The sequence below is a fragment of the Dendrobium catenatum genome, unplaced genomic scaffold (assembly GCF_001605985.2).
Source record: "Dendrobium catenatum unplaced genomic scaffold, ASM160598v2 fragScaff_scaffold_1666, whole genome shotgun sequence".
Taxonomy (NCBI): Eukaryota; Viridiplantae; Streptophyta; class Magnoliopsida; order Asparagales; family Orchidaceae; genus Dendrobium; species Dendrobium catenatum.
The window spans coordinates 714,208-726,876 of record NW_021320128.1 but is presented as its reverse complement, the minus strand read 5'-3'; the positions used below and the strand labels follow the sequence as shown (position 1 = coordinate 726,876).

General features: G+C 36.2%; 1 protein-coding gene across 6 annotated transcripts in view; it reads left to right on the top strand.

The window, feature by feature from the left end:
• The first annotated feature begins 1,187 nt into the window (after positions 1-1,187).
• Positions 1,188-12,669, top strand: part of LOC110096178 (probable polyribonucleotide nucleotidyltransferase 1, chloroplastic) — a 69,282-nt gene continuing 57,800 nt past the window's right edge. For 4 of the 6 annotated variants that reach the window (XR_003703257.1, XR_003703256.1, XM_028701284.1 and 1 more), the window contains exons 1-7: positions 1,188-1,574; positions 1,951-2,019; positions 3,960-4,066; positions 4,176-4,218; positions 5,421-5,504; positions 11,287-11,351; positions 11,422-11,578. Coding sequence is in view for 2 of the 6 variants with exons in the window: in XM_028701284.1 (XP_028557117.1) it covers positions 1,287-1,574; positions 1,951-2,019; positions 3,960-4,066; positions 4,176-4,218; positions 5,421-5,504; positions 11,287-11,351; positions 11,422-11,578 (813 nt within the window). In the remaining 4 variants the exon portion in view is untranslated. Of the gene's footprint in view, positions 1,575-1,950; positions 2,020-3,959; positions 4,067-4,175; positions 4,219-5,420; positions 5,537-11,286; positions 11,352-11,421; positions 11,579-12,669 lie in introns of those variants that run through there. The other 2 variants (XR_003703258.1, XR_003703259.1) reach the window with 2 other exon arrangements.

The window sequence follows — 12,669 nt, the reverse complement described above, 5'->3', positions numbered from 1 at the left end:
CCTGCTAATGACAAAGTATATTCCACCACCTCTAATGAAGATATGTCACTCTCAGCTTAATAGAAAATGCTGCTCAACTCCTCTGCCATATCCTACAGCTTTTCAGAGCTATTAATTTGGCTCATTGGCTCTCATCTTGTATGTTTAATAAACCTTCTGATGCGTTGAAGATTGCACTGAACTACTATTATATATGCTTGTATTTGTTTTCCTGTAGCATAATACACGAGCTTATCTTTACTTCTTCTTCATTGTTCTCAAACTGTGTATTTTTTAGCTGTATATAATGATAAAATATATTATTAGTGGTGTCAATTTCGGGTCACGGGTCGAATCCGAAACTGACCCGGTACTATTCGGGTCAACCCGAACCCGTCCCGTTTCTGTAAACGAGTCGGTTTTCCAGACCCGAACCGACCCGCTTTGGGTCCGGGTCAACCCGACCCGACCCGAATGATCTGATTCGAACAAAAAAACTGTTAGTTTTCGGGTCCAAAACGGGTCAAACTCTTTTTTTCGGGTTCCCGTGTCAAAAATGGGTTATTGGGTCAAAAAATGGGTCATTTTTGGGTCAATTTCGGATCGACGGGTCAACCAGAACCCGACCCGATTTTTGAAACAGGTCGAATTATTGAACCCGAACCCGACCCGTTTCGGGTTCGGGTCAACCCAAACCCGAAATTTTTATTATATTATATAGGTTTCATATTATTTAAACAAGTATATGCACACACATAGCACACATACACATATATATAGGTTTTATTTTGGACAACTTTTATACTGTTTTTTAAAATAGTTTTTTAATACAAAAAATTCTAATACAAGAAATTTTTATATTAAAAATTTATTTTAGAAAGCAATAAAAAAGTTATCTCAAAGGAAATAATATTTTAGAAATTTTTGATTTTTATTGGTGGTAGATATATATTAATATTTTGAGTGGTAAGTATATATTAATATTTCATTTCAGCTGTTTTTTATATCAGTAGATATATATTAATATTTTAAATGATAAATATAAAAATAATCTGAAATAAAATGGTATATATGTAAATACCTCCCCCCTCTTTTTATTTTAATTTTTTTCTTCCCATATTATTCAGTATTCAGTGGCCATTTGGCCGTCCTCCAACCAAGCTAAGAACAAAAAAAAAAAAAAAAACCTTTATAAAAATTCCCCCGCTCAACGGATAAAGCCCGCTCCTTCTCCGAAGTCCAGAAGCCCTTTCTGCATTCGGGGAGAGTGAGCGAGCAGCAGACGGCGGGGAAGATTAGGCATCGAAATGCTAGCAAGCTGTATGCTTCATGGCGGAACTCTTCCTTCATTGCCTTCGCCACCCTTGTTCTTTCTCAGAACGCGAACCCTATCTCTACCCTTTTCATGCCGCGGCACTCTCCTAAGTGAGAGTGCGGAGCGTCCGCGCTGGAATCGTTTTTATCTCCACTCTCTGAGCGCGAGGAGAACTTTACTAAGAGTTGCGGAGTCGTCGGAAGTCACGGAGAACGTCGAGGAAGAGAGCTCTTCTGCGCCGCTGAAGCACTCGATCAAGATACCCGTGGGCGACCGGCATGTGAGATTGTCCTTCATGAATCCTCATTTCCTTACGTACTATTGTTTTTTTTTTAAATTTGTTTCGTTGGTTGGTTTTATTATGGAATCTAAGTTTAGTTGCTGCATCTGATGCCCATGTTTTACCTCTTTCCCTTGTTCATTAGTCGATTTAAGCACACCGAGCTACAAGAAATTAATCCGCTTTACAAAAGTTGTAAACTTCGTAACTTTTTCTTTCTCTTTCTCCCGCTCGTCCTCACATTGTACCTTTGAGGCATCTCTTTAATTTTCTGCTCTGTTTTAATCAACTGAGATGAAAAACTGGAGATTTATTTTTTATTCAAGCTGTGTTTACGGAACTTTAATTTTCATTGTTGCTCTTCCTTTTACTGCAGATCTTGGTTGAAACTGGTCATATTGGTAGGCAAGCTAGTGCTTCTGTGACGGTTACTGATGGTGAAACTGTAAGTTTTGTTCTTATGCTGCATTGTAATTCCTGTATCCACGTAGATGCGTAAGCCTGAAAAATTAATATTCCATATTCCTTTTCTTTGGGGTTGTCTGAAGTATTTGAACTTTGCATGGAGGTAGAAATATATAAAGCAACCTTTAACTTGGAATTTATTTTTAGAGGTGATCTTATATTCCATTATGATCAACATCATCTACTTTAGCGGTGAGTAAACATAAAGTGATCACCCTTTCTGGAAATGATAATAGTTATAACTTAGTCGAATTTTCTGAGTGCTTAAAGTTGAGTGATTTTTATTGAGGGCTCGTTTGTTTGTCCGTTTTTACAGCTTCCATCTCGCAACGGTAAAATAGAAAAAATTTATTTGTTTGATAAAACTACTTTTCTTAAACACGTTCTAAATACTGTTGTTTTTCTACTGTTTTCAAAGCTTTTTGATATTAACTTCTCCGTTAGAAACTCCGTTCTCTCAAACAACAATTTTAAAACTAACTTTTAGGAAAGTTACAAAATAACCAAACGAAGCCTGATTAAGAGGAAATTACACATTTACTACCTCTTTACAATTTACAGATTTCACCACCGAAAGATGTTGTTCACTCTTAGATCACCTGATTCTTGTAAGTTCCACTAATCCACCATTAGTATTACTGCAAGCAAACATGGTGAAGTTTTACCTATTCAATTGGGAAACTATACAGTCTTTTGCACTCTAACCTAACATATTTATTGGGATAAGGAACCCTAGAGAAGGTAGTGGTGAATCTATTGCATATGAGGCCAAAAATTTGGAGGAGAAGATGTATGAAAAGTGTCATTGGACAGATTCACTTGAATGTACATTGCCTTAGGTTAACAAATTCCAATGTAACAAGGTCTGAATGATGAAGGTGTCGTGATTGTCAAAGGGATTCATTTGTATTTTGTTGGAGGATTCATCTTGGTGGAAATGAATAATTGTTTGTGAGTTTTATCAAAATTCCATAACCTAGTGCTCTCAATTCTAAAAAGCATCTTATAATTGTGTCTTAGATTTTGCGATACATACATTCATAAAGTTAATGTTAATTTATATTTCTACATAAAGCTTTAAATTTACCTTCTGAGCATGCTTTGGAGGTTTTTCTTTGTACAAAAATGGATATTAGTAATGAAAACAAATTAAAACTCATTTATCTGTACAAATGAGTATTTTTTTGGACTTACTGGAATATAGTTATGTCTAAGTTTAGAAACACTTGATCTTAGATACAGAATTATAATCCCAACAACATGCATTTACAAGTATGTGAATATTGGGAGTATGCATTTGCCATATAGGGCCTATTATCCCAACAACAATCATATAGAAGTTTGTGAATATGCTTTAGATCTGCATTCTTTGGAACTCTTTTTAATGACAGATTGACAGTTTAAATTTCCATCCTATGCCAAATATTGCTGCTAGTGGACATTGACGATGTGTCTTTTGGTCCATTGGCAAGGGCAGTAACTGTTGTCCTTATCTTAGGTTTAACTATTTAATGCTATATTTATGTGCATAAATATAGACTTGAATATACTGGTTTCCCTTAACGTGAGGTGAAGTGATGCTTACTCTACAATCTTATCACTTTTATTCAAATATCTAATTGATAAGACAATGTAAGATGATGATATAATTTCATGCTGGGAGTGCCCATTTTTGTCGAATCCATCCAATAATATCCCAGCTTTTCTTACGTTGGAATGGCTTTGTCAATGATTCATAAGCCCGTTCTTTTACCCTTTTAGGAATTACTGCTATTACCTTAACGTTGTCAAATAGATGGTATCTGCAGTTATACGTTCTGTCGTTATTGCTAAGTAACACATTCCTAACCATTTTCTGTTCAGCTATCCAGATTGACAGTCTCATCATAGTCTAATCACTTTTTTTAATGTTCTTTGTAGATAGTTTATACTTCTGTTTGTTTAGCTGACGTGCCTAGCGAGCCTTGTGATTTCTTCCCATTGTCAGTTTTCTATCAAGAGAGACTTTCAGCTGCAGGCCGAACTAGGTTTGGATTGCATGGTTCTTTCAATCTTATGCTTCCTTTGTGCCTTAAAACTCGCTCATATTTTTTTATTTTTGTTTTCTCACAATGCTGATTAATTGTTTGGTTTCAGCGGTGGATTTTTTAAACGGGAGGGCAGAGCGAAAGATCATGAGGTATAATATTTTTTTTGATGAAGTGATATAGTTTTGGTGTCTGTGCAAATTCACTGTTTTGTTACTAATGTTCCAGTCAATTTAATTGCACATTCAAATTTATGATTCAAAAATTTATGTACATTTTAGAAATCTTCTAACCAAACAACAGTAGCCACCTTCACATGCTCGTGGCATTTTTTTAATGATGAAAAGATGTTGAAGAAGAAAAATAAAGAAAAGAGACGAACTTATAAATGATATGGGATATTGAATAAGTACTCTCAACATTAGAGAATATCATAACCTCCATCTTGCCAGTAGATGCTGTGAGTGATGAGAAGTACGTGTGTGCGCGCGCGTGCGTGCGTGCATGCTTAAAGATGAACTAAAATAGTTCGACCATGGGATTATTTTTATACCTTTTTAAGGACTTGAGCGATCAAAATGGTCCTTGAATATGGTTGGGGATCATTTTGATCTTTCATAAAAAAGTTAAAGGATCATTTTTATTGTTTTCCTTATATATATATATATATATATATATATATATATATCATTCTGCGTACATTCTGTTACTTAGAAGTCCATAGCCAACATATAATCACACTCACGCTTGTTATGTTGTTGTTATATGTTGAAGAAAATGAAATTATTTTAAGATTTGGGTAGCTTGAGTTGATGTTGCATACCGTGGGACGATTCTCAGGAATATTTGATGTAATATAATATACCCTATGCTATCGGAAGATTCTCATTTCTTGTTTATTTAGATCTACTGGATGACTTGGAATTTCTTTATTTGTACTATTATGATATTTTAAGTGTTGGATCTAATGACTAAATCATAACAACTTTCCAGAATGTGTTCTGCCTTTGCAAGCTAAAATGCCTTTGTGCTGTCTAGGACCAGGTTGTATCCTGAACATCTGTTAGTTTGGACACTAGTTAAATGCTATCATTAAACTGAAACCCTTTCTTAACTTTTGTTTCCTTATATGTGTTTTGTGGCGGGTTGTCTCTAAGCAAGTTGAACTGCCTATTTAATTTGTTGACATTCCCAAAACAAATAAATTTAAGAGGTGAAAACACATTTTTAGTAAGACTAGGGGATTAAAGATGAGAAAAGTCGAAGAACAAGAATCCACACAATATTGCCTTGAATAGTTTGCTGTCCCTTCTTTTAAATGCTGCAAACTAAGTTATTTGGATGGTACTTGCAGGTTCTTATTTGCAGACTGATAGATAGACCATTGCGTCCGACAATGCCAAAAGGTTTCTACCATGAAACTCAGATTCTATCATGGGTATGCCTCTATGCTGTATGCTTTATTGCACGGTATGTATGCATTTTTATGAAGATTTTGGCTTATATTTTACCACCATTCTCATCCGATACAGCATATACGTCTTTTGTTATAGGGGTTGAGATGATATAGATGTTCTTAAATAATATATGAGCTGATAAAATGAAGCATTTTTAGGAGTTTAATCAATTACCAGTGAAGCGGTAATATGTCTGATGTAGGCAGGGGGGGTCAAATCAAATCCTAAAAATTAGTTTTGACTTCTCTAGCTCATTAATACTTTGAGCTGTTTTTTAGTTCTTTAAATGAGAGATTTATTGCACTTCCTAGCTCATTAATTCCAAAAGGTTTGCTATTAAGTCTTGAATTCATTTTGTAGTAGACTTGCCTCTTCTCCTCCGCTTTTGTCTATTCGGTTTCCTGTGCTGGGTGATTTCCGTGCTCTGTCCCTTGGGTTTCCGAGAATTGCTGTTGGTTTTCGGCTGTTGGTTTTCCCATGGCTATGTCCTCTTGGTTCCTGCGGGTGGCTGTTCGATTTTGCGGTTTTGCTGCTTGGTTTCGTGCTGGCCCCTTTGGTTCGTGGGGCTGACTCCTCGGTTATGTGCTGGCTGCGCGGGTAATTTGGGTCCCTTCACAAATTTTTGATTACATCAATTTGGTATCAGAGCAAATTCTTATCCTTGGTTTGTCGAGTAAAGTCTTGGCGAGTCATAGTAATTGTCGTGTAAGTCTGTAGTGTCATGTAATTTTTGTTTTGTATTTTTAGAAAAATGGAAAAAGACAAAAAGATCGATTCAATCAAAAATGAAAGCAAGCCAGACGATCCTGAAGTCCCTCTTTCGATGGATAGATGGATTCCGTCAGACTCAACAAATCCCCTGCAATATGAGCTATACAAACTTCAGTCATGGATGCATTTGTGTACGGAGCGGTACATGAAGAAGAAACAACTTTTACAAGATTAGTTTATGCAAGAACGAGAAGAAATTTTAAAAAGGTATGAAGAAAAAATTCAAGAATTGGATGCACCGTCTTCGCCTCCTCGGAAGAATGCAAAAGGCAACTCATCGGGAGATAAGTTTTTCAAGTAGGGGAGTCTGATGTAGGCAGGGGGGTCAAATCAAATCCTAAAAATTGGTTTTGACTTCTCTAGCTCATTAATACTTTGATCTGTTTTTTAGTTCATTAAATGGGAGATTTATTGCACTTCCTAGCTCATTAATCCCAAAAGGTTTGCTATTAAGTCTTGAATTCATTTTGTAGTAGACTTGCCTCTTCTCCTCCCCTTTTCTTGCAATTTTTGGAGTAAGAAAACCTGAGGGTTTTTGGAAAAGCTTGAAAGCTTTGTCCACTTCTTCTTCTTCTCTATCTTGGGATAACTTGCGAGTTACTCCTATCCATCGTCTTTGCTTCTAATCCCTTTCTTCTCTACGCAAGTGCCACCCACCTGTATCCTTCTTCTAATGGAATGAAGCTCCTTTAGGTTTGTTTGTGTCCAAGTTAGTAAAGTATCTGTAAGGTGTTTGTGTTCAAGAGTTGTAAGTGTCATTTTATAATATTATAAAAGTGTCTTTGTTTCTTATTTTGTATCTTTTTGAGAATTTGGTGTATTTCTTTAGCATTTTCTATATTCCTTTTATATAGGAAGTGTTTGTTTTTTGTGATAAAAAATTTGGGTCCCTTCCCAAATTTTTGATTACATCAATGTCTGAAGTTATAGTAGCCAAGGAACAGGGATATTCCTTCAGGGTTTAAAAATTCTGGAAGCACAAGATAAATTCTGTAGAGCTTAAAAGTGCAATATATGAAAATTCATAAAGAGTTTTGTGAAAATGTTAATATATTTGTGGGCATTGTCTTTCAGAGAATCAATGGGTTCAAGTTATCATTTTTAATTTTGATATCCTCTTCAACCTTCATCATATTTGCTTTGTAACAGGAGTAATATGCCTAAAACAAGAGAACTTTTTTAGCACCTGGTTTCCTTTAATCTCCATACACCCGCTCCTTTTTTCTCTTGGCCCATTAACAGTGTGACCGACTTACACTACCAAACTCATGCGAGTTATATAAAGCAGCCTTTCCACATTGTGTACTCCCCCATATGAGCCTTTCATGACGTAATATGGTGTTTTATTTTTTTTCCCTGTTCAGTATTTTTTTAATGCAAGATCCCACTAGAGTCTCTATACACACATTTTTTGGTAGTAGATGGGACAATGGCTTGTTTAGGCGTTTCACCCGTACACATTTTTCTTGATGAGGTAGTGATAAAAATTTTTGATTGTGGTGTCATGTACAAAGCTATGCATGCCTTTTTTTGGCTAGGTGGGAAGGCCTAGCATGCTATCACATAAGTTGTTGAAATCTATTTGAAATACCTGAAAGGTTAAACAAAAACACTTTTGGGACAAAAATGATGATAGCAAAAGTGAAAAGAATGGAAGTGTGAAATAAACACCTAAAATGTTGTATCTCGTCTAAATAGAGCAAAGATGAATAAAAATGGAATCACATAACCCACATAGTGGATGCCATGAACTACTACTAAGAAATTGAACCTAAACAAGATGGAATTGCTTGACATGTTAAAATTCAATTCAAATTAAGCCACTACAAAAAATGCACGTGTTTCAAAAAAAATGCCAACCCATCAAATGCAAAATATTTTATGCATTTTCACGAGAATTGAAGAATAGTTATGTGTGTGTGTGCGCGCGCGTGTGTGCGTGTGTGCGTGTGTGTGATTAGAAAGTTAGACCTAAAAAGACTTGATTAGAAATATTAGAAATGACCTTTCTTTATTAGATTCAAATGAGAATTTAACTTTTAACTGCGCACAATGGAGAAAAAAGATTCATATAGCCGACCCCACATAGTGGGAGAAAGGCTTGTTGTTGTTGTTGATATAATCCTACAATGTGGTGAGTAGGCAACATAGCATGGATCTTATGGATCCATGAGGTGGTAGTAGAGAGGAAGGGAGGTGCTAGTAGGTCCTGGATAGTGGAAGCTTAGTAGATGCTAACTAGTGCATTTGCATGGAAGATGGTGGTGTAGGAGGTGTAGTTCTGGTTAAGTGTAGAAGTCTAGATGGAGGACTAGAGTGTTTCATACTTTCCCTCATACGAATGAATGTATTTGATCTTTTCCATGCTTGCATTATAATTTTTGAAAGGCCACCTCTAATAATCCTTTATTCATTTGTGGTTATGAATAAAGTATAGATTAGACCAATATCAGTCTTCTTCTTAATAAAATGTCAAGCATCTTCAATATATTATAGATAATCATGATGCACGGGATTATGTGGAGTATCAATGGTTGCTTTTCATCACAACAGAGCCTCATTGTGCCTTTTTATTTAACCTTTAAAATTTTTCAGGATAATTTTAAGCCGTAGTAATTTACAGATTTTTAGTGCCATAGGTCTAAATTTGGCTTCTGCATTAGATCTTAGTACTACATTTTATTTTTTTACTCTCTAATCATTTGGTTGCCTCCTAGGAATATGCATTATCGTAAAGTTGACCTCTCGTCAACTATGAAACTTGCAAGATCTTCATCCATGCATGCTTCAAGTGTCAAATCATCTCACCTTTAAGTAGAATTTTTTTGCCTGGGATTACCTTCAAGTATTTTAGTTTTATGTATATTGCCCTAAGATGTGATTCTTTAGGATTGTGCATGCATTAACTCACAAAACTTACAACTTGGGAAACTTTGGATTTAATATATGGTAAGTAAATAAGTCTACCCATAAGTCTTTGATAAGAGCTTGTTTCTACCATTGTATTTTGGAACATCTCTAAGTTTATGACTGAATTTCATGGAGCTCTTGACATGCTTGCATCCCAACTTACCTATATATTTATAAGGGATTTAGGTAGGAGTAGTTGATTTGGGTATTTAGTTGCTTGTTGGCTCAGTTTGGTTAAGAACAGTGTATGTTGGGATTGATTTACTTGCTGGAACTTGTGGCAAGGAAAGACAATCTAGAAGGGAAATATATATTTTTGTCATTTATGAATGGTATTTCTTCCTAAGGGTATGCAATAATAAGATAGGGTTCTCATTGAAAGTTACATCAGCGAACATATACATCATTCTTGTGGGGTTTTAACATTTGTATCTTTTTTATGTAGGAGATTAACTAATAAAGACACATCAAACTGCTTGTGGATCAAGTTTTCATTTGTTTTGTGAATTGATTTCTTGTTCGATGAATCACAAATACTCTTACAACCAAATTTGCCGTTTTGTGGTAATGAAAACCCCTTTTAATGTTTGACATGCCTTCAACGATGCTTGTTGTTTATGCTATAAAAAAAGTTTCTTCATGATTTTACAGTTTTTGGATATATATATATATGCTTCTGATTTGGTTTGCTTGTATATTAAAAATTTAAAACTAAAAATTGTTTTTAAATGCTGAGTGAGTACCTGCTGTTTAGGCCATCTATCAATGAAAGATATACCCAGCTACTTCCTAAGATCTGGAAAGAAAAGATTAGAGGGTCTTATGAAGATTTTTCCACCCTTTGATATCTTGTTTCGTTGCTTGGAAACTTGAATATGCATGACAATGCTCATATAAAAATAGGCCATGCTTTCTGTACATGGAAAGATATCCAATCTTTGCTTAATCTTATTATGAACTGCTGCGGTTGAAAAATATGTTGCTAAGATAACTTGAAAAATGACATTGACATTGTTATAGCCCATGCTATCTGTCTTTTCAGCCATCAATTCCCGTTAAGATGGTCTTCAAGTGAGCTGTCCAGTTGCATTGAGCATTGAAGAGCACATTGCAGTTTTGTGATAGTGAAAACCCCTTTTAATGTTTGACATGCCTTCAACGATGCTTGTTGTTTATGCTATAATAAAAGTTTCTTCATGATTTTACAGTTTTTGGATATATATATGTGCTTCTGATTTGGTTTGCTTGTATATTAAAAATTTAAAACTTAAAATTGTTTTTAAATGCTGAGTGAGTACCTGCTGGTTAGGCCATCTATCAATGAAAGATATACCCAGCTACTTCCTAAGATCTGGAAAGAAAAGATTAGAGGGTCTTATGAAGATTTTTCCACCCTTTGATATCTTGTTTCGTTGCTTGGAAACTTGAATATGCATGACAATGCTCATATAAAAATAGGCCATGCTTTATGTACATGGAAAGATATCCAATCTTTGCTTAATCTTATTATGAACTGCTGCGGTTGAAAAATATGTTGCTAAGATAACTTGAAAAATGACATTGACATTGTTATAGCCCATGCTATCTGTCTTTTCAGCAATCAATTCCCGTTAAGATGGTCTTCAAGTGAGCTGTCCAGTTGCATTGAGCATTGAAGAGCACATTGCGAACATTGTTTTGATATATTTAATGCCATGTTAGCGTGAAAAAATATCTGAAAAAATCTCATCATTAGAATATACGCAAATTGAGTTCATTATTGTGAAGCTTGTTGTGAGATGGGTCTTCTTTCCCTCACATTTTAGGAGGAGCTCAAAAAACAGCTTTAATGAGTTGGATTCTTGAAATTTTTTGATGGTTTAAGATGATGGCTATTAATATTTATGAACTGCTCCTCCATTCATCTGGTATGCTGCCTATGGCTTAAAAAGTGTGATATGATGTTTGCATACTGAAAAGACATTATTACTGTATAGTAGATCTTTGATTCTTGGCACCACAAATAAATTCGTGCTGCATGTCATATTATTTATGCTTATCTGCCATTTTTCTCAACACTAAATATATTCATTGTTCTAGTAGGTTTACAGCTATGATGGCATTCATTCGCCGGATTGTTTGGCTGTTACAGCAGCAGGCATAGCAGTGTAGGTTTACTTAAAATTTACTCTTAGATCATTTCTTTTATAAAACCATACATAATGTATTTATTTGCAGAGCCCTCTCAGAAGTTCCAAACACAAAAATAGTTGCAGGGGTTCGAATGGGTTTGATTGGTGATAAGTTTGTTGTTAACCCAACTACCAATGAGATGGAGTCTTCAGAGCTTGATCTGATGCTTGCAGGAACTGACAGTGCTATCTTGATGATAGAAGTAAGCTTTTGACATTATTTGATGTATGGTTGTATCATTTCTCCACCATATGAAGTATTAATAAGATTAGCGCTGTTGTTGGATCTAAGCATCCGGCAACAAAGAAATCAGATAAAAAAGAGTATTTAGTAAAATTTGGAAGAGGGGTGCAACATACCACAACAACAACAACATCAAGCCTTTGTCCCATTATGTTGGGTCGGCTACATGAATCCTTTTTCTCTATTGTGTTATGTTAAAAGTCAAATTCTTGTTTAAATCTAATAAAGAAAGATCATTTCTAATATTTTCTAACCAAGTCTTTTTAGGTCTACCTCTACCTTTCTTAACATAAGTCAAATCTAATACCTTTACTTTCTTAACCGGGTCATCGGAAGGCCGCCATTTTATGTGACCAAACCATCTAAGGCGACTCTATCTAATCTTATCTTCCATTGGAGCTACTCCAATCTTTTCACGTATATGCTTATTGCGGGCTAGAATATACGCGGCGATAGAGTTATAATTCTACGTCTTAGCGTTGCACGGATATCCAGCTCTCACACAGAGAACATAATATTTTTTACGTGGAAAACCCAGAAAGGTAAAAAACCACGGAGCCTAGCCCAGTTGAAAATGATTCCACTAAAATTTGAGAAAAGTACAATGGTCTGACTTGTCCTTGAAGACGACCAGATTACAAATCAACTGAGAGTTTTTCAAAAGTCCAACGTTACACTGTCAGAAGGTGGTTCGACGGCACTCCGGTGTCAGGCGGTGGATCGGCAGTGGCACTTCAGTGTCAGGGGGTACTTCAGCTTCGGATGGCACTTCGGCGTCCCCTTGTGGTCCGTCGGTGGTGCGGCAGAACTACGACGGTGGTGTGGAAGCACTCCGGCGTCCCTTGGTGGTCCGACGGTGGTGCGGTAGCACTCCGGCGTCCCTTGGTGGTCCGGCGGTGGTGCGGCAAGACTACGGCGATGGTGTGGCAGCACTCCGGCGTCCCTTGGCGGTCCGGCGGTGGTGCGGCAAGACTACGACGATGGTGTGGCAGCACTCCGGCGTCCCTTGGCGGTCCGGCGGTGGTGCGGCAAGACTACGGCGGTGGTGCG